At 46.0% G+C, this 23,820-nt stretch overlaps 1 protein-coding gene across 4 annotated transcripts in view; it reads right to left on the reverse strand.

The window, feature by feature from the left end:
* Positions 1 to 1,358: 1,358 nt before the first annotated feature.
* The window catches only part of LAMA3 (laminin subunit alpha 3), a 260,366-nt gene continuing 237,904 nt past the window's right edge, over positions 1,359 to 23,820 (reverse strand). For all 4 annotated transcript variants that reach the window (XM_061399727.1, XM_061399728.1, XM_061399729.1 and 1 more), the window contains 9 exons: positions 22,582 to 22,735; positions 15,970 to 16,139; positions 11,420 to 11,603; positions 9,637 to 9,777; positions 6,582 to 6,741; positions 6,352 to 6,482; positions 4,203 to 4,296; positions 2,681 to 2,800; positions 1,359 to 1,910 (listed from right to left, as the gene is read on the reverse strand). In XM_061399727.1, coding sequence (XP_061255711.1) covers positions 1,765 to 1,910; positions 2,681 to 2,800; positions 4,203 to 4,296; positions 6,352 to 6,482; positions 6,582 to 6,741; positions 9,637 to 9,777; positions 11,420 to 11,603; positions 15,970 to 16,139; positions 22,582 to 22,735 — 1,300 coding nt within the window. In that variant the 3' untranslated portion in view covers positions 1,359 to 1,764. The remainder of the gene's footprint in view (positions 1,911 to 2,680; positions 2,801 to 4,202; positions 4,297 to 6,351; positions 6,483 to 6,581; positions 6,742 to 9,636; positions 9,778 to 11,419; positions 11,604 to 15,969; positions 16,140 to 22,581; positions 22,736 to 23,820) is intronic.

Here is a 23,820-nt window from a genome sequence, read left to right on the forward strand (position 1 = left end):
TCAACCACCGGCAATCCTGCTGGTCCCTAAGCCTCTCACCCCAGCAATGGCATCTGTACAGCACTTCACAGTTTACACATCATTCCCATCATGGTCCAGGCGAGGAGCTGCAGCACTCCTTTCAGAGAATACCCATTTACAATCTGAGCAGAGGCACGCTGAGGGCTTTCGGGCTCTAATTCCATCTGTGATACCCTCTGTTGCCTTCTGGTGGCTGGGATTATACTCAGCAAATGTGGATGGACGGCTGTTCTTCGAGCTACTACAGAATGGAGGAAAAAGCAGTGGTATTAATGAAGATTCAATTGCTCCTTTGAAATGCATTTACTAATGAATAACTTTGCAGATCCAGTTAGATCAACACTAGGAACCCAGAAAAGAAAATCGGCCATGTAGTGAAGACCAGCTAAAGGCAGGTAAAATGGATGTTCTTTACGCAGACTTAGTGTCTAGGCAGTCATCACCTACTGGGAGTTTTCATCTGAAAATCAATGTTTTTTAGAAAGCATATGACATGACATTCAACCTCTAAACCAGCAGCTGCTGCTGAAGCCCACCAGCCAGCCTGTGTCAAATACCCCATGATGGGCACCTTGCTGCCTCTCCAGGAGAATATTTCATGTCTGCATAGATATGGTGGGTAGAAACTGCAGTGTGCAGTGATATATTTGCATAGATATGGTGGAACTGCGGTGTGAGGGTCATGAAAGAGCACAGGGTTGAAGGGAACATACCTCAGTGTCAGAGGAGAGGGCAGGAAGCTGTAAGGATACCACATAGGATTATTATATCCGAATTTTAGAATCGCTATTTTAATCCTGATGAGCAAATATGATGCCGCAGATACAGAAATGCTTACACAGCCTTCTCTGCTAGTGGAGTGGTGCTGGGTAAAAGTATCGTACTCATGGTTTCATTATTTTGTAGATAAAATTTGCTTCCTACTTTCCATTGACTTCCATTAGCTTCTTATGCAAAGCTTTAATTATAGTACATATAGTACACCCATCTTAGCTCCTCTACTAGAAAGTTTTTATCCACAAGGAATTGAAAATCATAATCTAGACTTGGTTGGTAGCAGACTGTATGTGGGAAGTCACGTGGAATTACAGGTTCATTAATTCGGTTTGTTACCATTTTGTGAGTGTTGTGCCAGACTGCATATTCCTTCTAAGAAGTAATTACTTCTCCTATGTGACTGTAGACCCAACACTGAGCACACACAGTCCCTCACTAGCATGTGTTTGATGATTATTTGTAGAAAACTGTGTTGTATGTTGCACACTGAACAGGTGCTGAAGAATTAATACAATTAATAATGACCATCAAGCCAATGGTTTTATGTTAATAAAACATCATAATTTAAAGAGCACACTGCATTTATTCAACCCCAGAAATTATAACATCTTGACGCATGTAAAAATGTTTGTAGTTTTGAAGTGCTTTGAAAGACATTTATTTTTTTTAACAAGTGGAAAATAATGTTCTTTAAAAGACACTGAACTTTTAGTGGAAAATGGTATTACCAGAAGCATGTAACAATTTGTTGATCCTCTTTAAGAAATGGGATTTTGACTTAAAATATATACGCAGCACTGAATGCCAAAATGATGGGTACGCGTGGTTGGAATTAAAAGTGAGGTCTGCTTAAATGCATTCGGATGGTGTCTGAAGTTAAGAACGACCTTGAGAGGGGAGAGGGAGGGGTGTTGGGTCATTAGTGCTTCTGGAGATGAACTTCCTTGCTGGGTGAGGGGGTCTGAGTCAGTGGTCAGGACAGCCATTCAGACTGACAGTCCCCTGAACTTCTGCGGCTCCAGTGACAGGGACAGGAATGTGGTTGACTTGAATGTTCCTCAGGCAGCCAAAAAAGGATGTCCACACGGGAAGCTTCGGGGTTTTCAGATTCCCTGAAAGCAAAAGGAGGTGCATTTGATGGATCATTCTTACTTAGTGGAGCAAATGCTTTCTTAGTGGGGTGAGAGACAATCTTAGCGCAAAAGGTACCCCAGGTCTCAGGCCACCCCATCATCTCCTGCCTTAAGTGGGCACCCAACACACACCCTGTTGTGATAAATCAACCACAAGGCTACTCTTCACATCCTTCAAAGGAGAGCCCACAGCCAAATCAACAGACAGCGACTCCAAGTTCTAGTGCTTTCTCATGGGCCATGGAAGCCTATAAAATTAACAACCAGACCATCTGGAAGGACATAAAACAATGAAGACTGACGAGGCTCTTTCCAGGCAAACTTCCAGTCTTGAACTTGACTCCATCTCAACCTGCCCGATTCCCCCATTCTGGCTCCACAAGGCTTAATAACTCACCATAACTAAGCGCCTGGAGGGGGAGAGACCAGTTTCTGAGGTCTTGTCTGATTCTTTGTGATACCAGGCTCCTAGGTTCATGTGGCCTCTTAAGAGAGGTTGATAAATACATCATCAGCTTGGGACATTAGGGAGCCACAGCCATGGGGCCTGGGCTGCTGGGAAATGGTCCGTTGCTGGCAATCGGGTTTCCCCACAAGCCGGAGAAAGGGCTTCACTGTCTACACAGTCCAGCAGATGGGTGCCCTGCTGATGAGCCGTGGGCGGTGGGGGCGTCGCGTTTGTTGGGTTAAGACGGACATGTTAAGAGTTGACAGGGACATGGTGTAGGAGAAGTCAGCACGGGAGTTACCTGGCACGCCTCCAATGTATAGACGCTCCAGCGGGCGGGCCGGCAGGAAGGTGTGTCGTCTGGCCGTGTAGCTGTCCTCTGCGTCCAGTTTCAGGTGAAGGATGTGCTGTTTTATGGTGACTGGAGGGAAAAGAGGCGGTCAGATCTATCACCTGAGGAGAGCCCTGCCCACTGTGTAATGTCTACACCTGCACGTCAACGCTGGCTTCTTTCTAAGTCATTCCTGTCAGACCTGAGGGATTTCTGCTCGAGGAAATTCCATTGACCTTAACACAAATTCAACTAATTTCTCACCACCAGGTGCTGTTTAGGTGTTTCCACATATATGACAGAACTTACTCCTTACAATGAATCCATGAGTAAAATTATCACTCGTTTCCCAGATAAAAGACTATCCCCCTCAGCCACTGAGGAGCTTGACAAGTTGTTATAAATGGAACAAGCTGGGATTTAAGCCCCAGTTTCCTGTGCTCCAGAGGCCAATGCTTGGTTCCCATGATGGTTCTTTCCAAGAAGACACAGACTGACTTCTGAAAACTGACTCCAAAGACAGTGGCTTTTGACCCTCTAAATAAAACTCCTCCCACATTAAAAACCTTAGCCAACTGCGATGGAGTTAGCTTTTAGCCAAGAAAGTGTTAGTCGCTCAGTCGTGTCCCACTCTTTGCAACTCTATGGACTGTAGCCCACCAAGCTCCTCTGTCCATGGGACTCGCCAGGCGAGAACACTGAAGTAGGGATCTTCCCAACTCAGAGATCGAACCCGGGTCTCCTGCATTGCAGGCAGATTCTTTACCATCTGAGCCGCCAAGGAAGCCCCTGGTATTCTAGCCAATACATTTTAATATATCACCAAACGTATATGTGCAAGTTATTCATAAAATACCAGATTCAATTTGAGAGGCTGTGCCTGTTCTCTGTCAAGTGGTTTATCTAAATCTTCAGCATTAATATTAAATGGTTGTTGAAAAAATAAACCAACAATGAACTTTAACAATAGTAAGAGCAAACATTTACTGAGCACTTAGTTTATACGGGACACTGCTAAGCACTTTATATGCGTTATAATTTTCACAACCCTGGCAGGTATCACTATTTTTATCTCCATTGTGTTGATGAGAAAATTGAAGATAAAGAGAAATTAAGTAGCTTGCCCAAGGTCTTATAGGTAAGGGCTGAAACTGAGATCTGAACTTGGTTACTTCTGACTTTAGAGCCAAAATCTAAGTCACAATGTCATCCTACCTTGAAAAAAAAGCACAGCTTATCAGTTTGCTAGGCTTAAAAACAAAGAAACAAACAAAAAAACCCTCAAAGTGTTACGGAGAACTGGAGCCAAGCATTATGCAAATATGTCTGGGGCTGAGTGAGAAGGGACAGGTTCTCAGAATGTTCGCCTGGTGGGCTGACCCTGGTCAAATGCTAATGGATGGATGAACCGAGACCACGGTGGGACATTCCAGGTCTGGATGGGAAGGGAGACTGTTTCAGCCTGTGAACAACAGGCTTCTGAACATCATACCTGCCACCGAGTGCCACTGTCCATCACACAGAGCTTGCTTGGGTGTCACCGATGTCAAGACCTCACCTGCCTCACTGCCCACAGAGGCCGTGACCTGGAACACACATGCATTTCCTATTTCCTTCGGAAAGGCAGGTGGAGCCCATGTTCTGCCAAGTCCCTTCCCAGCCCTTGCACCCTGACCTCCCAGGAGCCCTTGAAATATGGGTGCCCCCACCCGTACCAGGTGGTCACATGGGGGCCAAGGCTACATAAGCATCTCTCTGCAGCATCCCTTTCAGGCATGTGAGCTGCAAACCCAGGGCCTGGCCTGAACCCGATGCCAAAGGCAAGGAGCCTTTCCTCTGACCCTCAACCCTGATCCCATCAGATCAACTCAAAAGTTACTGATTAGCCTCCAAGACCTGCCTGAGTTATTAGCATGTGATAGTAGGATTGTTTAGGAGGACATGTGAAATTTGGAAGGCAAAAATGCTGGCTGAGGCCTACACGCTGCTGAAAAGGCCAGCCAATTATGTAATTCCGTGAACATAGGCCTTCAGGAGGGTTCTCATCCGAGGAATTCAGCAGGCTAACCAACAGAGTCTGCTCTGGGCACATGCCAGGGTCAGGCACTCAACGTGCTATAGTGCAGAATCCCGCATTCCCACTCTGGGCCAGGACCCTCCATGGGCTGAATCAAGGTCAAGGAAATGAGAGGACTGAAATAAGCATGTGGATAAATAATTTACATTTAATTTGCAGGTCCTCAGACAGTGCAGCCTCTTCTTGGGCAATTTTCAAGCTAAACAGTGTCACAGCTGTTAGTTAGAAAGGTTACGGGGTCTGGATTTTGTTTCAGGGGGACAGATGTTTTCCTATCCAGAAGCTCTCAGTGGAGGCATTTCCCAACCCCTCCCATGAAACGCGAGGCTTGTCTGCACCACTGTTAAGCACAGCTGCTCGTTCCTCTGGCCCACGAGAGGACTGCTCACACTTCACGCTGCAGCTTAATAAAAAAAGCATCCAAGAGTTAGGGCTACTATATTTTATCCTGAGAGTTTTCTCTCATGTTTAATAAACTGGAAGGATAGAGGTACAAGAAAATGGCATTATTATCAATCTTTGCCTTAAGGTCTTAATTGAGAGAAGCTTCCTGGAAGAATTTGGTTTTAAAGAGATTTTTTTGAAAAGGTAAGAGATGGACTTCGCTGGTGGTCCAGTGACTAAGATTTCATGCTCCCAGTGCTGGGGGCCTGGGTCCGATCCCACATGCCACAACTAAGACTCAGCGCAACCAAATAAATAAATAAATATGTTTTAAAAAGGTAAGAGGTAAATGTGGGGGTTAAAAATAAGATATGGAGTAGGCCTGTGAGTGATGGGAAGGATGGAGCAGCAGCATGCACTGAAGAAGGAATCCAGGAAAAGCTGAAGGAAGGCAGAATGCAAACCCGGTGATCAGCCTGACTGCAGGGAAAGGCCGGTGCGCCGTGTAGACAGGGTCAGGGGAAACTGACCCAGAGGACACAGGGCCACGGGCCTGGGTGTAACGCAGTGTAGATAGCTGGTGAGAAAATCCATCTCGTGAATTCTGGTCCTGCCCTTATGAATAAAAGGAGAGACGTGACAAGGGTGAAGCGGAGGTGAGAAAAATGAAACTGTTTGCATACAGCAGCTTCTCTTCTGTTGGACAAAAGCCCTCAGATATAATAAGCATTATTCTCCACGTTTTAATTAGTTTTTCCCTTTTTTTGCCACGCCACACAGTATGTGGGATCTTAGGTCCTTGAGGGACTGAAACTGCACCCCCTGCATCGGAAGCTCAGAGTCTTCACCACTGGACTGCCAGGGAAGTCCTATTCTCTTTTTAAAGATAAGGAGAGTGAGTCTGAAAGAGGTTAAGTAAGGTCCCTAGGGCCATTTAACTAAGTGGTGGAGCTGAAATTCAGCCCAGTCTGTTTGCATCTGCCCAACTTAAAAGATAAAGAACAGAAAACATGACAACCAAATTACTTGCTAAACCAAAAGAGTAGCCCTGAAGTTATGTCTCTTAAACACGAGATCGGGTTCCACTCTACCATAACTTCACCTGCCTTGGTCTCCAGGAACAGAACGTGGTTCTTATACAGATTCACACCCGCTCCCATGTCATCAGAGGACCACGTACCTTTCCTCCTTCCATATAAACACATAAGTGCTGCCCGGGTTGACTTCCAATGTGAATGAGAATTCCAGTGAGGCTTCTCGGACGAATGCTGAAAACAAGCTTAAATTCTGGCCCCAGCGACACAGAGTTAGCTTTCAAAAGAAAATTAAGGAAACAGGTAACACATCATAATTCAAGAAAAAGGATAATCAAGGCTATGAAGATTGAAATGCTTCCAAACTGCTCCTTACCTAGGATGATATGACCTCCTTCTTGGGAGAAATAAATGCCTTTCTCCAAAGAGCTACCCAAGCACGGAGACACCCCAAAACTTGCAGAAGGGGTTTCCAGGGGTTTCAGATCCAACTGAAAGTTCCTCAGGCAGCCCACAAAGCTGTTCTGGGGGAGGCTCTACAATCAAGCAGAAGAGAAAGCAAACTGCATGACCCGCAGCTCCCAGAAATGCACAGGTTGTTCAAAAAAGCAGGAAGGAGGGGGATCCATCCATCCTGCTTCCAAGAGTCAGGTGGGCCTGACCGGTCCATTCTGGCTCCCTCCATGGTGCCAGAAAACATGGATACCACGTGTCTCGTGGGTGGTCAAAGTTTGAAGGTATTGCTAAATCAACGGGTGTGTGTGCAGAGAGCAGGGGCGGTGGAGATGGCTTCCTGGTGTGGAATCAAGAATAGAGGGGGTGTATTTGCAGCAATGTGGATGGCTGCTGCTGCTGCTAAGTCGCTTCAGTCGTGTCCGACTCTGTGCGACCCCATAGACGGCAGCCCACCAGGCTCCCCTATCCCTGGGATTCTCCAGGCAAGAACACTGGAGTGAGTTGCCATTTCCTTCTCCAATGCTTGAAAGTGAAAAGTGAAAGTGAAGTCGCTCAGTCGTGTCCGACTCTTAGCGACCCCATGGACTGCAGCCTACCAGGCTCCTCCATCCATGGGATTTTCTTGGCAAGAGTACTGGAGTGGGGTGCCATTGCCTTCTCTGGTGGATGGACCTAGAGATTGTCATATTGAGTGAAGTAAGTCAGACAGAGAAGGAGAAAAACCATATGACATCCCTTATATGTGGAATCTAAAGAGAAATGATACAAATGAACTTACTTACAAAACAGAAAGAGAGTCACAGACTTAAGAGAACTTAGGGTTGCTGGGAGGAAGGGATAGATAGGGACTTTGGGATGAGCATGTACACACTGCTATATTTCAAATGGATAACCAACAAGGAGCTACTGTACAGCACATGGAACTATGTCTAATGTCTTATGGCAGCCTGGATAGGAGGGGAATTTAGGGGAGAATGGCTACATGTATATGTATGGCTGAGTCCCTATCCTGTTCACCTGAAACTATCACAACATTATTAATTGGCTATACACAAATATAAAATAAAAAGCTTGAGAAAAAAGAATAGAGGGTACCCCAGGCCACCATCAGAGCTGCAACAAGGGGGAATTTCCACCTTGGAGTTCACAGATCTCCACATCTCTTTGCAGGTACAAAATACTTTAGAGTTTCATAAGCCTGTGTGATAGCTTAAGGCAGGGCAGCTGACTGAAAAAAGAGGCCAAAACATTCCCAAAATAATAAAGTGTAAAAAAGCTCCTACATTGTTGGGCCCGGTGCACCATCAATGATTCACAAATGCTGGAGGGGTTAAGATCAGACACAGGGGATGGGATCAAAGGGCCTGCGTGGAGCCCCACAGCTGCCCAGAGTGGGCCTGGAACAAGGGCTCCTCACTTGGGGCCTGGGGATGAGCTTCTGGGGTTCTCTGATCCCTTAAATTATATATCAGAAGTCCAGTGCATTTTCCCGGGGAGAGGAGCTATAACTTCCATCAAGCTCTCCAAAAAGTTAATAAATTGCTGAATAAAATCCCTCAGCACTCTTGTGGAGTAAATGCCTTTAGGACTCTGACATCCTACAAGACAGATGCAAGACACAATCATTTTAAGGGAATCCCATGGCATTCTAGAGGCATGCGGTGTTGGCGTCAACAACAGAGTACTGATTGGGCCTCCAGTGAAATTTCTAATTTCTTCAGATTTGCTGTCATGAACAATGATGAGCCTGTATCTGACATGATGCTCAGAGCCTCCAGGACAGGCCGTAACCTAACTTGGAATCCCCAAAGACTCTGTGTGTCTTGAGGTAGCCACTGGGGGACTGGATGTTGCCTGCCCTTTGAAAGGATGTGGAGGAGGGTGATCCAGTGGTTTCCCTCCTCGGGGTGAAGGAAGGCTGCAAACAGGACCTTGCATGCAAAGGATGTTGTAAGTGGGGTGCGACTGGTTGTCTCTGACTTTAGGATGTTGACTGTGATTTATCCAAGTCAAGAGAGCATCCAAATTGTGCCCCTGAATTGCTACCCTGTCCTGTGATTTCTCTGAGAAACAGGTACAGAGGCTGCAGAAAAACAAGCAATGAGTAACCTCCTTAGCAATTAACATGTTATCCATTATACATGTGTTACATTATACATGTATAGATTATACAGTATACAGTATATATGTAGGGACTACATGTTATACATTATAACGTAGTAGATAATACATAAATTACGTTACATATTACTTGTGATACATATATAGCAGTTACTATATACAAAGAGTAAAACAGTACTTTGACTGGCTGGGGCTTTGGCCCAAACCCCAGTGTAAAACTCAAGTGGGCCAGGATGAGCCCTGTGGAGACATCACAGGTAAGGCCAGGTCAGCCTGACTGTCTAGAACCCACTCCGGCAGAAGTGCCCTGTTTTAATTAAGTCAATTTCCAGCCCAGAATGGAGTTTGATCCCTTCCCTCACACCAGAATGGGCACCCTCACACCAGAAGGGGTGCCCGTGGAGAGGGAAGGGGCAGGAGGGGCTGAGCGTCTGGTAGTGCATTTGCCAGAAGACAGTCCCTGGGCGGAACTGTTGACAGGCCCATGTTCACTTCGTGAGTGAAAAGGGCAAATCTGGGAGAAGAGTGATGGGTGGATTCGGCCACCCCAAGTAATCAGGGCTGTGAGCACTCTGGCTTCGTGGAGGAGATGAGGGAAGGGGCACCCACAGAGCTTAGCCCTGTGGCCACAGAGGCACGTGCCCCTCCTTCTGGGGACAGACAGACTGGTGACTTTTCCCTCAGCCCAGATTTTCCCCAAGATTGGTTCTTGGAATAATTTTATCTTATAACACGTTAAATAACATTAAAACACAGATTCGGTTTTTAAAATAATTTAAAGTATTTTGATACACTTGAATAAAACTTGGAAGGTGACATGTTCTCATCTATGGCTCCGAAGCATCCCTATTTACCTTTGGCTTCCCTGATGGAGCCGATCCCAGGTAAACTGGTGCTCTGAGGCTGATGGTGGAATTTCCAGGCAGATGTCCCTCCCGGGTCCTCAGACCATCCACAACCAAGCGCCCCTTGCCTCCATCTTGCCCAAATGTCACCTTAAGGATAAAGAAAATAAGTTAACTGTATTCTTACCTTCAACAGCTGGCATTGTAGTTTATTAGTGGTCACAGGAATTAAAAAAAAAAAAAAGTTTCTGTCCCTTCAAGTAGCTTTGAAAAAAATCAAGAGATTTTTTTCCCTAGTGTTTTTCATCATCCTTATTTTGTAAGATTATGTTAGGTATTAACCAGAGTGAGCTTAAAACATGAACTAAAAAAAGACTCTCATAAGTGAACAAAAATAAATAGCTGGCCTGGAAACTTAGACAAAAGACAAATAACTGGAGTCAAAGGATCATAAATAAATACACATCCATGCAACGCAGGGGAAGGAAGAGTTTGTGCAGAGCTGAGACAGGGAAAGCCACACGCTCCTCTGAGCAGGGGCCCTGGAGAAGAGACCGAGGGCTCCTTCTTGTCTAACAAGAGGAGCAAATGTTTTCAACTCTGCTAAAAGTCAGGATCCCTGGACTCTGGTGTGGACTCTGCCACCTCATGGCTACCAGACTATTCACTAACGGCTCCCCAGTGTAAATGCCCAGCTGTGACTGCTGGCCTCCAGCGTCTTCTGACACCTGGGTGTGGATGTCTTACAGGCAACTGGATCGAAGGATATTCACAACAGAACCATTCTTCCCCAGCCATACCCACCTTCCCCACATCTTCTCCATCTCATCTCCACTACTGACCCCAGTGCTGGTCCAGAATCACAGGACTCTGGGCTCTGCCTTCAGACACATCCACTCTCTCCCCCTCCGCCCTGGTCTCTTGAACCAAAGGCAACAGCATCCATCTGGTTTTCTACTTTTGCTCCTTTTTAAATGCTTCAGTTAAAGAGGGTTTTGAAAAGATAAAGCTGATCATGTAATGCTTTTTTTTTTTTTTTAAGTTTTAGACTCTCTAAAAGCTTCAGATACTCAGAATAAAATCCCAAATCCTCACCTAATCCAGTGCTTAAATGACCTGGGCCTGCCTCATCCTGCATCCCTGGTGGCTCAGATGGTAAAGAATCTGCTTGTAATGCAAGAGACCTGGGTTCGATCCCTGACTTGGAAGATCCCCAGGAGAGGGGAATGGCAACCTACTTCAGTATTCTTGCCATGGAGAAGTCCATGGACAGAGGAGCCTGGTGGGCTACAGTATATAGGGTCACAAAGAGTCAGACATGACTGAAGCAATTTAGCATGCATGCACACACTTGCCTTAAACTGCATTTCTTTAACCCCAGGATGCCTTTAGGCAAGAGCTGAGATGCTGAGGATGTGGGCCCTTATACCTGTGCTCTAGAGAAAGCATTCCAGACTCAGAGAAGGCTCTGGAGACCTGGAAATTGTCTTGAAGGAGAAAAATGGTCCAGGGGGCAAGGACAGGATCAAGCAAGGAGCAGTCCACAGAACTGTGAGGCGGGGAGGATGTGAAGAAGCAGAGAGGAAAGCCCGTCTTGGCATCTAGGATGACATCCATGCATGGCACGTGCAGGAGTCTCTGGGCTGAGATGCTGGGTGCTCGGTGCCTCTAACCACACGCGCTCTTCCAGTGCTCGTGCCCTCCTGCCTGGAAGAATGCTGAGACTTCCGTCTTCAGCTACTGGCAGTGAACTTGGCCCCGGGGGAGGATCTAAGGCAGCCCCAGAGCTCACCGTGTGCCACTTCCCGTCATTGCACTTCTCTTTGCTTTTGAGTTTCAGTTTTTTCCCTTCTGCCCCCAGGGCAAAGACCAGCCGTCCTTTTGAAAGATAAAGAGCCATAAAGGAGCTCCTAGTCCCCGTATAAAACACGAGCCCTCTGGACGCTGTTGTCAGCACATCCACGGCAAACTGTGACCTGCAGGGGAAAGACAGCAAAAGGCAAAGAAGGAAAACAAGAGGTTTGTCGTGTTTCTCCAAATCTCTAAAGTCAGGAGAGAGGGTGAGGAGCAGCCCCCCACTACTCCATAATTTAAGTGAATAAACTAAGGCATGTAATTGATTAAACAACCTGTTTCTCTGGGAGTTTTTAAAAGCTTGTTTTTCAGCAGTTAAAAGTTTTGTTGTATAATTTCCTTATTGTGTTGGGGAATAAGAGGAAGTTTTATGACAACCTCAGCTAGTGATGTAAGTCCCAGTGAATGGCAAGGAAGAAGATGACCTACTTTAAAAAAAATCTGCATTTTAGAAAATTATGGTAAAATATACATAACATAAAGCTTAGCATCTTAACCATTTTTAAGAATACAGCTCACAAGTGGTAAGTACCTTCACTGTTGTGCAGCAAATCTCCAGAACTCTTTTCATCTTGTAAAACTGAAACTCCCTACACATTAAACAACAGCTCTGTATTCCCTCCTCCCCGCAGTGCGTAGCAACCACCATTCTGCTTTCTGTCTCTAAAAATCTGACTGTTCTAGGTGTTTCATAGAAACAGAATCATACAATATTTGTCTTTTTGCAACTGTCTTATTTCACTGAGCAGCCTCAATCTTTAAACCCAATGAATATGCTTTCTATTTCATATACATGCAGGGAAAAGAAAGTAGCGAGGAAAAGTCAGGGAAAAACTTGAACAACAAGGATTCGAGTTAAGCATTTTCTTTCTGTAAGATATACTTAACACAGATGCACAGAAGTCCAGATCCACCTTCTCTTGCCCACCCTTATGTTTCTCAGACCTTAATACCTCACCTTTGACGGAACAAGAATTGAGCAAGCATCATGCAGTAAAAGCAGAGAGTTAAAGTTAATATTCCTTTGCATGATGGTTGCACATAGGCACATGTGGCTAAGCAAGCTTTACTTTCTATGCAAACTCACATCCATTCATCCATTTACTTATTCATTCAACAAATACTTAATGAGTGGGTCATATGTACAAGGCACCATGATGAGCTCTGAGAATGAAAGAATGGATGTTTCATTCTTGGACTGGTTTGTGGTGTGTAGATGCCCTGGTTGAGGTTTACTCGCTAAGTCATGTCCAGTGGACTGTAGCCTGCCAGGTTCCTCTGTCCATGGGATTTTCCAGGCAAGAATACTGGAGCGGGTTGCCATGCCCTCCTCCAGGGGATTTTCCCGACTCAGGGATGGAACCCGCATCTGTCTCCTGCATTGGCAGGCAGCTTCTTTACCTCCACCACCACCTGGGAAGCCCTAAGAAACAGTTACTGAATTGAATTAAATGTGGAGGCAGAATCAGGAAGTAGAAGAAATACTGACACTATTACATCTCTTTGCTTTTTAATACTGTGGGGCTGAGCAAACCTGGAGATGCACTTTCATTCTTCAGATTTGCAAGTTTCCTTGAGGGTAGAGTTCCTCAAAATGAAATAGAAATCTATATTTGTGAGATTAAACCGACCAGATGGTGACACTGCTCAGCATGTCTCTTCGTGTAGCTGCGTCTTAGTGCGGAGGTTTGGAGAACGAGGGTTAGCCAATTTGAGGAGGATATTAGAACTTGCTACAGAATTAAAGTACTTTACATATGTGGGCTTTGTTATTGGACTTGACATTTGCTTTCCAGCATTATTTCTTAAAGCAATTTTCTTTCAGAAAAGACTAACTGACTAACACCCCAAAAAGACATCAGTAGCTTCAAATCCTGGCATATTGTACTGCAGCTATGAGTCTTTATTGCTGAGGATTGCAAGGTAAGGCAGAGAGCAAAGAAGCATTTTTTTTACATTCACCCAGAGGTTAAAATGGTGGTGAAAGGGGAAGTCGCTCAGTCATGTCTGACTCTTTGCAGTCAGTCCATGGAATTCTCCAGGCCAAAATACTGGAGTGGGTAGCCTTTCCTTTCTCTAGGGGATCCTCCCAACCCAGGTATCAAACCCATGTCTCCCGCATTGCAGGTGGATTCTTTACCAGCTGAGCCACTACGGAAGCCCAAGAATACTTGCGTGGGTAGCCTACCCCTTCTCCAGCGGATCTTCCAGACCCAGAAATTGAACCAGTGTCTCCTGCATTGCAGGCGGTTCTTTACCAACTGAGCTACCAGGGAAGTCCCTAAAATGGTGGTACAGGGTTTTAAAGCAGAGACCAAACTTGCTAGAATAGAAATCAGGATAAGAATGACAGAATAGTCCAAATCTTGCAAGATCCTGAAAATACACTCTGATTGCTACAGTACTGGGTACTAAAATAATTTTAAAATTCTATGTACTAAGGATTACTTTTTCCCACTTTCCCTTTAAGAATATTACTTTTTCCATTTATTGTATATAATTCAGTGTTGGATGGGAAGATGCCTGGGTTCAATCATCAGAGGAAGCCAGATAGGTCGCCACAGTGAATGTGCTGAGAAAGGATGCAGGAGAGAAGGGGCCATGGAGGGACGGGGGAAGGCAAAGCTCTCGGAACAACCTCAGAGCTGGGGAAGCGGGGAGGGAGGCTGAAGGGTGGGGAAAGGGCAGTGCATGCAGCATCCCAGGGAGACTGCTGCCATCATGGTCAGCGTGACTGAAAGAGCAGCGCTGGGGAGCGGGGTCGGCCCAGGAGGGGCAGACAGCTGAGAAGGTCACCACCTCTGCTGTCTGCCTGTCTCCCACTGACACAGCTTTGCCAAATCAGGGATCTCCATAATGTCCACGAGTCTACTGGAGTCTGAGCTGGGGGCTGAGGGTCACCTTCAGAGCTTGGCCTCTCCCCTTTCGGCTTTCACACACTCAGCCCCTCCCCTTCCGGCTTTCACACCTCCCTGAGAATCACACACTTGCTCACTGAGCCCTCCGAGGGCCAGCTCATTCCAACCTATGACCTCTCCTCCCTCCAAGCAAGACATTACCAACCCTATTTGACTGATGAGAAAACTGAGATTCGAAGAATTTGTGGAAACATGTGAGGCAGGTGTAATTATGCCACGTTTAAACGTGGTATAATTAGACAAGCTGAACAGCAGAGTATGGTGGCCTTGGAGTTGCCCCTCAGAGCTCTGTTCAGGAGACCCCACTGCTGGGGCACCACTGTCTGGCAGCACCCAGCTGGCCCTCTCTCAGAACCGCAGTGGCACCCAGTGACTCCCAGCCACACATCAAGCTCAGCAGAAAAGAGCCAAGCCATTCTGCCAACACTGGTGATGATCTTTGCTTGCGATGCCCACCCGCCAGCCTGACTTCCTCGGAGCTTCCCTGCTGTCTGAGGCTCTTCCCACCTCTGTCTGCCTTCCCCTCTCCTTTCACAGTACCCCCGCCATGTCTTAGCTGAAGGCTCTCCCCACCAGCTCCTGCTCCCTCCTTTTATCTTCCAGAGGAACAGCCATTCTCTTGCACATCTAATCTCATCTTGATATCTGCACCCCCAGGACCTGAACTGGCTTGTGGCATGAGGTCACACAGTGAGCCAGTGGCTGAGCGAGTGGATGGAAAGCCAAGATGGGAAAGCCAGGTCTTTTTGACTTTCGGGCAATTCTGCCTCATAGATAAGTCACCAAAGAATTCTGGGCACCGTTTTATTTATGTCTCCTTCAAATTATATGAAAATGACAAGCCTCGCCTTTCTTTTTTTCCTGACACAATTAATATCTCTGCTCTTTCCCTCCTCCCCCAAAGTGATGCAACTTGTTAGCACAAAACGTCCCAATGTATTCTCTAAAGATGATGTTATCTGGCACCAAGTCTTCCTGAAAGAATGATTTTTCTCTGACTGTAGAATGCAGGAGAAGAAAGGTGATGTATCACAGAAATAAATAGCAGCTTTGGAAAGACATATCGGTCTTATTTTTAGCACACTGTCAGTTCTAAACCAGAGCTGAACTGATTGTTTCAGGGTCTGAGCAGCACCTGTCACGTGTGCCTCTGGCCACATGGAGGAAGGCTGCTCCAGTGGCTGGGCTCTGTGTGCTGGGCAGGCCAGGACCTCTTTTCATAAACAAGGTTGTTCCCCACTTCACTGGACTTCCCACGTGGCTCAGCAGTAAAGAATCCTCCTGCCAAGCAGGAGACACAGGTTTGATCCCTGTGTCAGGAAGATCCCTCGGAGGAGGGCATGGCAACCCACTTCATTACTCTTGCTTGGGGAACCCCAAGGACAGAGGAGCCTGGCGGGCTACCGTCCATGGTTTCACAAAGAGCTGGACGTGATTAAGTGACTAAACAACAACCAGCCCCTTCCTCAGTGGCAAGTGCCTGGCATCATGGCAGTTAGCCTGCCCTAGTGTAGAATCCTACATAGAGTCAGAGTCTGAGTTGGCGTGGGGCAAAAACATGAAATAATACCTGGATTTCAGCAACTCCTGGGGAAGCATGAATAGCAAATGGCTCGTGGGACTGTCCCCAAACCGGAGGGCTCTGTGGCTGGTCTGGACGCCTGGAAGTGGTGGGCAAGACTGAGCTTCTCTCCATGCCTTTGAGCTCCTCGGGGAGATGGCTGGCGCATCCTGCAATGGCTGTGTGGGAGAGAAACCAAAAATCAGGACAGCTAATTATCTGGGGGAAGGGTGGAGAACGTCTGTCTAGCTAAGTGCCTTGCTCAGTTTTGACTTTTGATTCTAAGAGCTGAATTCAATAAGAATGAATTCATTCTGGGGAGGGTGCATGTTGCTCCCATCTTACACAGGTCTGTGGTACATGGTACCAGCAGGTATCCAGAGCACCTCCCCTTCCTGGGGGCTTGCTTCCCTGGTGGCTAAGACAGTAAAAAATCTGCCTGCACTGCGGAAGACCTGGGTTTGATCCCTGGGTTAGGAAGATGTCCTGGAGAAGAAAATGGCTATCCACTCCAGTATTCTTGCCTGGAGAATCCCATGGACAGAAGAGCCTGGCTGGCTACAGTCCATGGGGTCACAAAGAGTCAGACATGACTGAGCAACTAACATTCCTCTTCCTGGAGCTTCAGAAGACCCACAGTGGTTCTTAAGAGAAGAACCACAGTAGTTCTTGAGAGAGGTAGCATTCAACCATTTTTATCAACAAAAACAAAAAAAAACCTTACATCAAGCTCATCTGATCGGGCTCCCATGAGTGGTTCTGAGTTCACCTCCCCCAGTCTCCTTTCTCCTCCAAACTACCCCTGCTCACCTGTTCATTGAGCCTCCCAAGTCCGTAGAGGGCACAAGTGAAGAGCGCACATGACTATGAAGAGCACATTCTCTGGGGCTCGACAGCCCCAAGTGTTAACTCCAACTCTACTTCCTGGGTGCTCTCGGGCAGTCTTTTTAACCTAAGACTCAATTTCCTGACCTGTAAGGTTGGCATTTTATTCTGCTCTTTAGGGGTATGGTGAGAACTGAGACATGAGAGAACACATGTGCAAAGTGTCTGTACCTGTGAGTCTCACCAAACCCTGCTGCCTCCCAGCTTTGGGTTTCTCTTTGTGGAGCAACAACATTCACTCATCTAAATTCAACCCAAACTCCTGACCCGGTCTGGCTATCCCCTCCTCCCAAAAGAACACCCCCAGCCCCTGATCTCAGTAGCAGGAAAAGTGCCTGCAGACCATTCATGTCCCTCTCAAGATCTGACAGAATGTGGTCCACTGGAGAAGAGAATGGCAAACCACTTCAGTATTCTTGCCTTGAGAACCCCATGAACAGTATGAAAAGGCAAAATGATAGGATACTGAAAGAGGAACTCCCCAGGTCAGTAGAGGCCCACTATGCTTCTGGAGATCAGTGGAGAAATAACTCCAGAAAGAATGAAGGGATGGAGCCAAAGCAAAAACAATACCCAGCTGTGGATGTGACTGGTGATAGAAGCAAGGTTCGATGCTGTAAAGAGCAATATTGCATAGGAACCTGGAATGTCAGGTCCATGAATCAAGGCAAATTGGAAGTGGTCAAACAAGAGATGGCAAGAGTGAATGTCGACATTCTAGGAATCAGCAAACTAAAATGGACTGGAATGGGTGAATTTAACTCAGATGACCATTTTATCTACTACTGTGGACAGGAATCCCTCAGAAGAATTGGAGTAGCCATCATGGTCAATAAAAGAGTCCATAATGCAGTACTTGGATGGAATCTCAAAAACAACAAAATGATCTCTGTTCGTTTCCAAGGCAAACCTTCAATATTACAGTAATCCAAGTCTATGCCCCAACCAGTAACGCTGAAGAAGCTGAAGTTGAACAGTTCTATGAAGACCTACAAGACCTTTTAGAACTAACACCCAAAAAAGATGTCCTTTTCATTATAGGGGACTGGAATGCAAAAGTAGGAAGTCAAGAAACACCTGGAGTAACAGGCAAATTTGGCCTTGGAATACGGAATGAAGCAGGGCAAAGACTAATAGAGTTTTGCCAAGAAAATGCACTGGTCATAGCAAACACCCTCTTCCAACAACACAAGAGAAGACTCTACACACGGACATCACCAGATGGTCAACACTGAAATCAGATTGGTTATATTCTTTGCAGCCAAAGATGGAGAAGCTCTATACAGTCAGCAAAAACAAGACCGGGAGCTGACTGTGGCTCAGACCATGAACTCCTTATTACCAAATTCAGACTTAAATTGAAGAAAGTAGGGAAAACCACTAGACCATTCAGGTATGACCTAAATCAACTCCCTTATGATTATACAGTGGAAGTGAGAAATAGATTTAAGGGCCTAGATCTGATAGATAGAGTGCCGGATGAACTATGGAATGAGGTTCGTGACATTGTACAGGTGACAGGGATCAAGACCATCCCCATGGAAAAGAAATGCAAAAAAGCAAAATGGCTGTCTGGGGAGGACTTACAAATAGCTGTGAAAAGAAGAGAAGCAAAAAGCAAAGGAGAAAAGGAAAGATATAAGCATCTGAATGCAGAGTTCCAAAGAATAGCAAGAAGAGATAAGAAAGCCTTCCTCAGTGATCAATGCAAAGAAATAGAGGAAAACAACAGAATGGGAAAGACTAGAGATCTCTTCAAGAAAATTAGAGATACCAACAGAACACTTCATGCAAAGATGGGCTCAATAAACGACAGAAATGGTATGGACCTAACAGAAGCAGAAGATATTAAGAAGAGGTGGCAAGAATACACAGAAAAAACTGTACAAAAAAGATCTTCATGACCCAGATAATCACGATGGTGTGATCACTCATCTAGAGTCAGACATCCTGGAATGTGAAGTCAAGTGGGCCTTAGAAAGCATCACTATGAACAAAGCTAGTGGAGGTGATGGAATTCCAGCTGAGCTATTTCAAATCCTGAAAGATGATGCTGTGAAAGTGCTGCACTCAATATGCCAGCAAATTTGGAAAACTCAGCAGTGGCCACAGGACTGGAAAAGGTCAGTTTTCATTCCAATCCCAAGGAAAGGCAATGCCAAAGAATGCTCAAACTACCGCACAATTGCACTCATCTCACATGCTAGTAAAGTAACGCTCAAAATTCTCCAAGCCAGGCTTCAGCAATACGTGAACCGTGAACTTCCAGATGTTCAAGCTGGTTTTAGAAAAGGCAGAGGAACCAGAGATCAAATTGCCAACATCTGCTGGATCATGGAAAAAGCAAGAGAGTTCCAGAAAAACATCTCTTTCTGCTTTATTGACTATGCCAAAGCCTTTGACTGTGTGGATCACAATAAACTGTGGAAAATTCTGAAAGAGATGGGAATACCAGACCACCTAGCCTGCCTCTTGAGAAATCTGTATGCAGGTCAGGAAGCAACAGTTAGAACTGGACATGGAACAACAGACTGGTTCCAAATAGGAAAAGGAATATGTCAAGGCTGTATACTGTCACCCTGCTTATTTAACTTATATGCAGAGTACATCATGAGAAACGCTGGACTGGAAGAAACACAAGCTGGAATCAAGATTGCTGGGAGAAATCTCAATAACCTCAGATATGCAGATGACACCACCCTTATGGCAGAAAATGAAGAGGAACTAAAAAGCGTCTTGATGAAAGTGAAAGTGGAGAGGGAAAAAGTTGGCTTAAAGCTCAACATGCAGAAAACGAAGATCATGGCATCTTGTCCCATCACTTCATGGGAAATAGATGGGGAAACAGTGGAAACAGTGTCAGACTTTATTTTTCTGGGCTCCAAAATCACTGCAGATGGTGCCTGCAACCATGAAATTAAAAGACGCTTACTCCTTGGAAGGAAAGTTATGACCAACCTAGATAGCATATTCAAAAGCAGAGACATTACTTTGCCAACAAAGGTCTGTCTAGTCAAGGCTATGGTTTTTCCTGTGGTCATGTATGGATGTGAGAGTTGGACTGTGAAGAAGGCTGAGCGCCAAAGAATTGATGCTTTTGAACTGTGGTGTTGGAGAAGACTCTTGAGAGTCCCTTGGACTGCAAGGAGATCCAACCAGTCCATTCTAAAGGAGATCAGCCCTGGGATTTCTTTGGAAGGAATGATGCTAAAGCTGAAAATCCAGTACTTTGGCCATCTCATGCGAAGAGTTGACTCATTGGAAAAGACTCTGATGCTGGGAGGGATTGGGGGCAGGAGGAGAAGGGGACGACAGAGGATGAGATGGCTGGATGGCATCACTGACTCGATGGATGTGAGTCTGAGTGAACTCCAGGAGTTGGTGATGGACAGGGAGGTCTGGCGTGCTGCGATTCATGGTGTCGCAAAGAGTCGGACACGACTGAGCAACTGAACTGAACTGAATTATAATAGTAATAGCTAATATTTATTGCATGCCTACCATGTGCCACATGTTTTATGTCTATTACCTCACTGAACCCTCACAACACCATGAGATATTACTATTACCTATCTTCATTTACAAGGCTTCCCCGATGGCTCAGTGGATAAAGCATCTGCCTGCCATGCAGGAGACCTGGGTTCAATTCCTGGGTCAGGAAGTTCCCCTGGAGAAGGGAATGGCAACTCACTCCAGTATTCTTGCCTGGAGAATTCCATGAACAGAGGAGCCTGGTAGGCTACAGTCCCTGGGTCAGAAAGAGTTGGACATGACTGAACGACTAAGTACTCACTCACTATCCTCATTGATGCTGCAGGAAGCAGACCCACAGAAAGGTTAATTATTCAAGAACACTCACATAGTAACTGAGAAAACCCGATGCAAACCCAGGAAGGCTGTCCCCAAAGTCCAGTATTTAACCACAAAGCCTGGTGGCCTTCTCTCTGTTATTGGGCTTTTGGAGGCAGAGTTAATTTCATATTCTGTCTAATCTGAGGGCTTGCATGGAACAGGGAACATTACATCCAGTGTATTCACTGGGTCTCGCACATCAATCGCACCATGCTGCTCTTCTGCTGATGCCCCCAGAGACACCTGCCAGTCTCCCATCAGCTTTCCACCCGCTTGAGGCACCTGTCACTCAATATGCCACCAACTCCATTCATTCTCCTTCCGTCTAAAGGCCTGTCCGTATCCTCTCTACACGACTGACTTTTCCATCCACCCAGTAACCCACACTAGTTGCCTCAGAATTATATTAACTCCTGCCTCTCCTCTGCCACCCACCTTCAATTATTATATGGTCTGATACATTCCATCCTCTGAATAGCTCTGAGTCCATATTCATCTCCACCAGGACTGTGCTAATTTAGCTTCTCAGTAACTCTCAGCCTTACAGAGAAAAAAATGACTCTTATGACTTCATTCCTGATGGGGGTGTTCTAAAGATGATCTCTTCCTAAGAGTTAATGACAACACTTTGGGATTTATGAAATATATTTCTTCTTAAATACCATTGAATGTTTCTCTTTATGTACTATCTCTTCAACTCCCCCAAATCATCGTGCAGCGGGAGAATTACTGACAGACAAGCAGCATGTGGTTGACATGAAGTGAAAAGTGGGTTGAATGGAAGGGCACTGTTCTCGAGAAGGCCCCGGCTTTGGGGTCAGGCTGTCTGAATTTAAATTCCAATGCCGCTTTCCATCTGTGGGAGCCTGTGCAAACTGCTCACCTTTCTAGGCTACTGCATCCTTTTTTCTGAGATGTGGCTGATAATAGTACTTCTCCCACATGGTTATGTGAGGGTTTAGTAAGAAAATCCACTTAAAGAGCTCAGTGTAACACCTGGCAGGAGGTGCTCAACGTTATCCATTAATCATATTAACTGTAACCTTGGGTATGAGGAGGTCACACTGTTGACCTCAGGCAGAGCTGGGAGTTCAAGTTCTAACCCTGTGTTCAGTTTATGATGACACTTCCACTCCTCCAAAGCAGGAATTTCATTTCCTTTCAGTCTCTCTTAGTTCCAAACATTAGAATCACCCAGGAGCTTTATAAACTCCTGTCACTTGGACCTAACTCAAGAGTATCTGACTTAATTGGGTAGGACCCAACCCATGCACTGGGATTTTAAACACTCCCCAGTGTCCCTAATGTGCCATCAAGGTCAAGTCACACTGGTCATGGCAAGGCCTGGGTGCATGTGTGTATCCTGTTATAGGAGGCAAGACAGAGAAGTGTCTGTGGGTAGGAAAAGGCTCATCAGCTGCAGACGCTGAGAAACTGAAGTCAAGGTACCATTTGTTCTTAGTTCAGTCAGTAAGTCCTGCCCAGCTCTTTGTGACCCTGTGACTATAGCCCTCCAGGCTCCTCTGTCCAGGCAAGAATACTGCAGTGGGTTGCCACTTCTTCTCCAGGGGATCTTCCCGAGACAGGGACTGAACCGCATTGGCAGGTGGATTCTTTACCACTGAGCCACCAGGGAAGCCCCTCTATTTGTTTCCAGGGCTGCAAAACTTGCCAAGCGTTCAAGATTCAAAAGAGGAGCTAAAAAGAAAACTGCTTTGACATTTTGGTGAAATCCAACTACGGATGACCCATTAGTCCCACTTACTGGAGGCCCTGGCTACCATGGGAGAAGGTGATCTACGCTCCTCCCCAGCATCTCCAGTGAGGGAGATTCTCTTCTGAGAATCAAGAAGCAAACCCCAATGCAAGGTTCTTGACACTCACCTGGTGGATACTGAAAGTCTTGGCTTTGTAAAACCTTGTGGACCCTTTAAGCAACATTAGAAAAGGTGGTTCGTTTAAACTGCAGAATCCCAGGGACACATCTCTCTTGGAAGATTTACTGGCCAGATCCAGGACTTCGGGACTCTCTGATGATCTGGAATGACAGCAGAAACAAACTCTGACACATCCAGGAAGACATATTGGCAGGGAGAATTTGTTTCAAACATACAGGCTAAACTGCCCTGATTTCAGGCTAAACGCTCATCTATCTCCACCCAGTACAGGGTGTGTGTGTGCGCGCGTGTTAAGTCGCTTCAGCCATGTCTGACTCTTTGCAACCCTATGGACTGTAGCTCGCCAGGTTTCTCTGTCCATGGGGATTCTCCAGGGAAGAATACTGGAGTGAGTTGCCATGCCCTCTTCCAGGGCATCTTACAGACTCAGGGATCGAACCTGAGTCTTTTATGTCTCCTCCATTGGCAGGTGGGCACTTTACCACTAGTGCCACCTGGGAATTATTAACGCATATATGTGGAACCTAGAAAAATGGTACTGATGAAGCTACTTGTAGGGCAGGAATAGAGACGCAGAAGTAGAGAATAGATGTGTGGCCCCAAGGTGGGGGAAAGGGGAAGGAGGGATGAACTGGAGGAGTAGCAGGGACACATATACACTACCATGTATAAAACAGATAGCTGGTGGGGAGCCGCGGTGCAGCGCAGGGAGCGCAGCCCGGGGCTCTGTGATGACCCGGGAGGGGCAGGAGGGGGGGTGGCTGGGAGGGAGGCTCGAGAGGGACGGGCTATATGTATATTTATAGCTGTTTCACGTAATTGTACAGCAGAAACGAACACAAAATTGTGAAACAACTATCCTCCAATTAAAAATAAATTTTAAAAAACATATAAAAAAAGAAATATGAAAAACAAAATAGGCAGAGAGGACAAACACAGATACCAGATGACCTAGAATGACAATGAATAACAGGAAACCACCCGAAGTGACTTCGAGAAAAGGTTTATCTCACTGCATTTCTGTAGACAAATCTCATGGGTAAATTTACTTTATCTTATGACTGTCGCCAAGCCCTGACTGCAGCTCATAAGCCTACTGAGGTGCCTCAGGCTCATGAACAGGGCAGGGCCCTCCCTCTGCTCAGGGGAAGAGTTTTGCTCTCATCTAAAAAGGGACATAATCTGAAAGTTAATTTTAATTAAATCTTTTCCAAGGTTATGTTCC

Source organism: Bos javanicus, chromosome 24, assembly GCF_032452875.1.
Source record: "Bos javanicus breed banteng chromosome 24, ARS-OSU_banteng_1.0, whole genome shotgun sequence".
Taxonomy (NCBI): domain Eukaryota; kingdom Metazoa; phylum Chordata; class Mammalia; order Artiodactyla; family Bovidae; genus Bos; species Bos javanicus.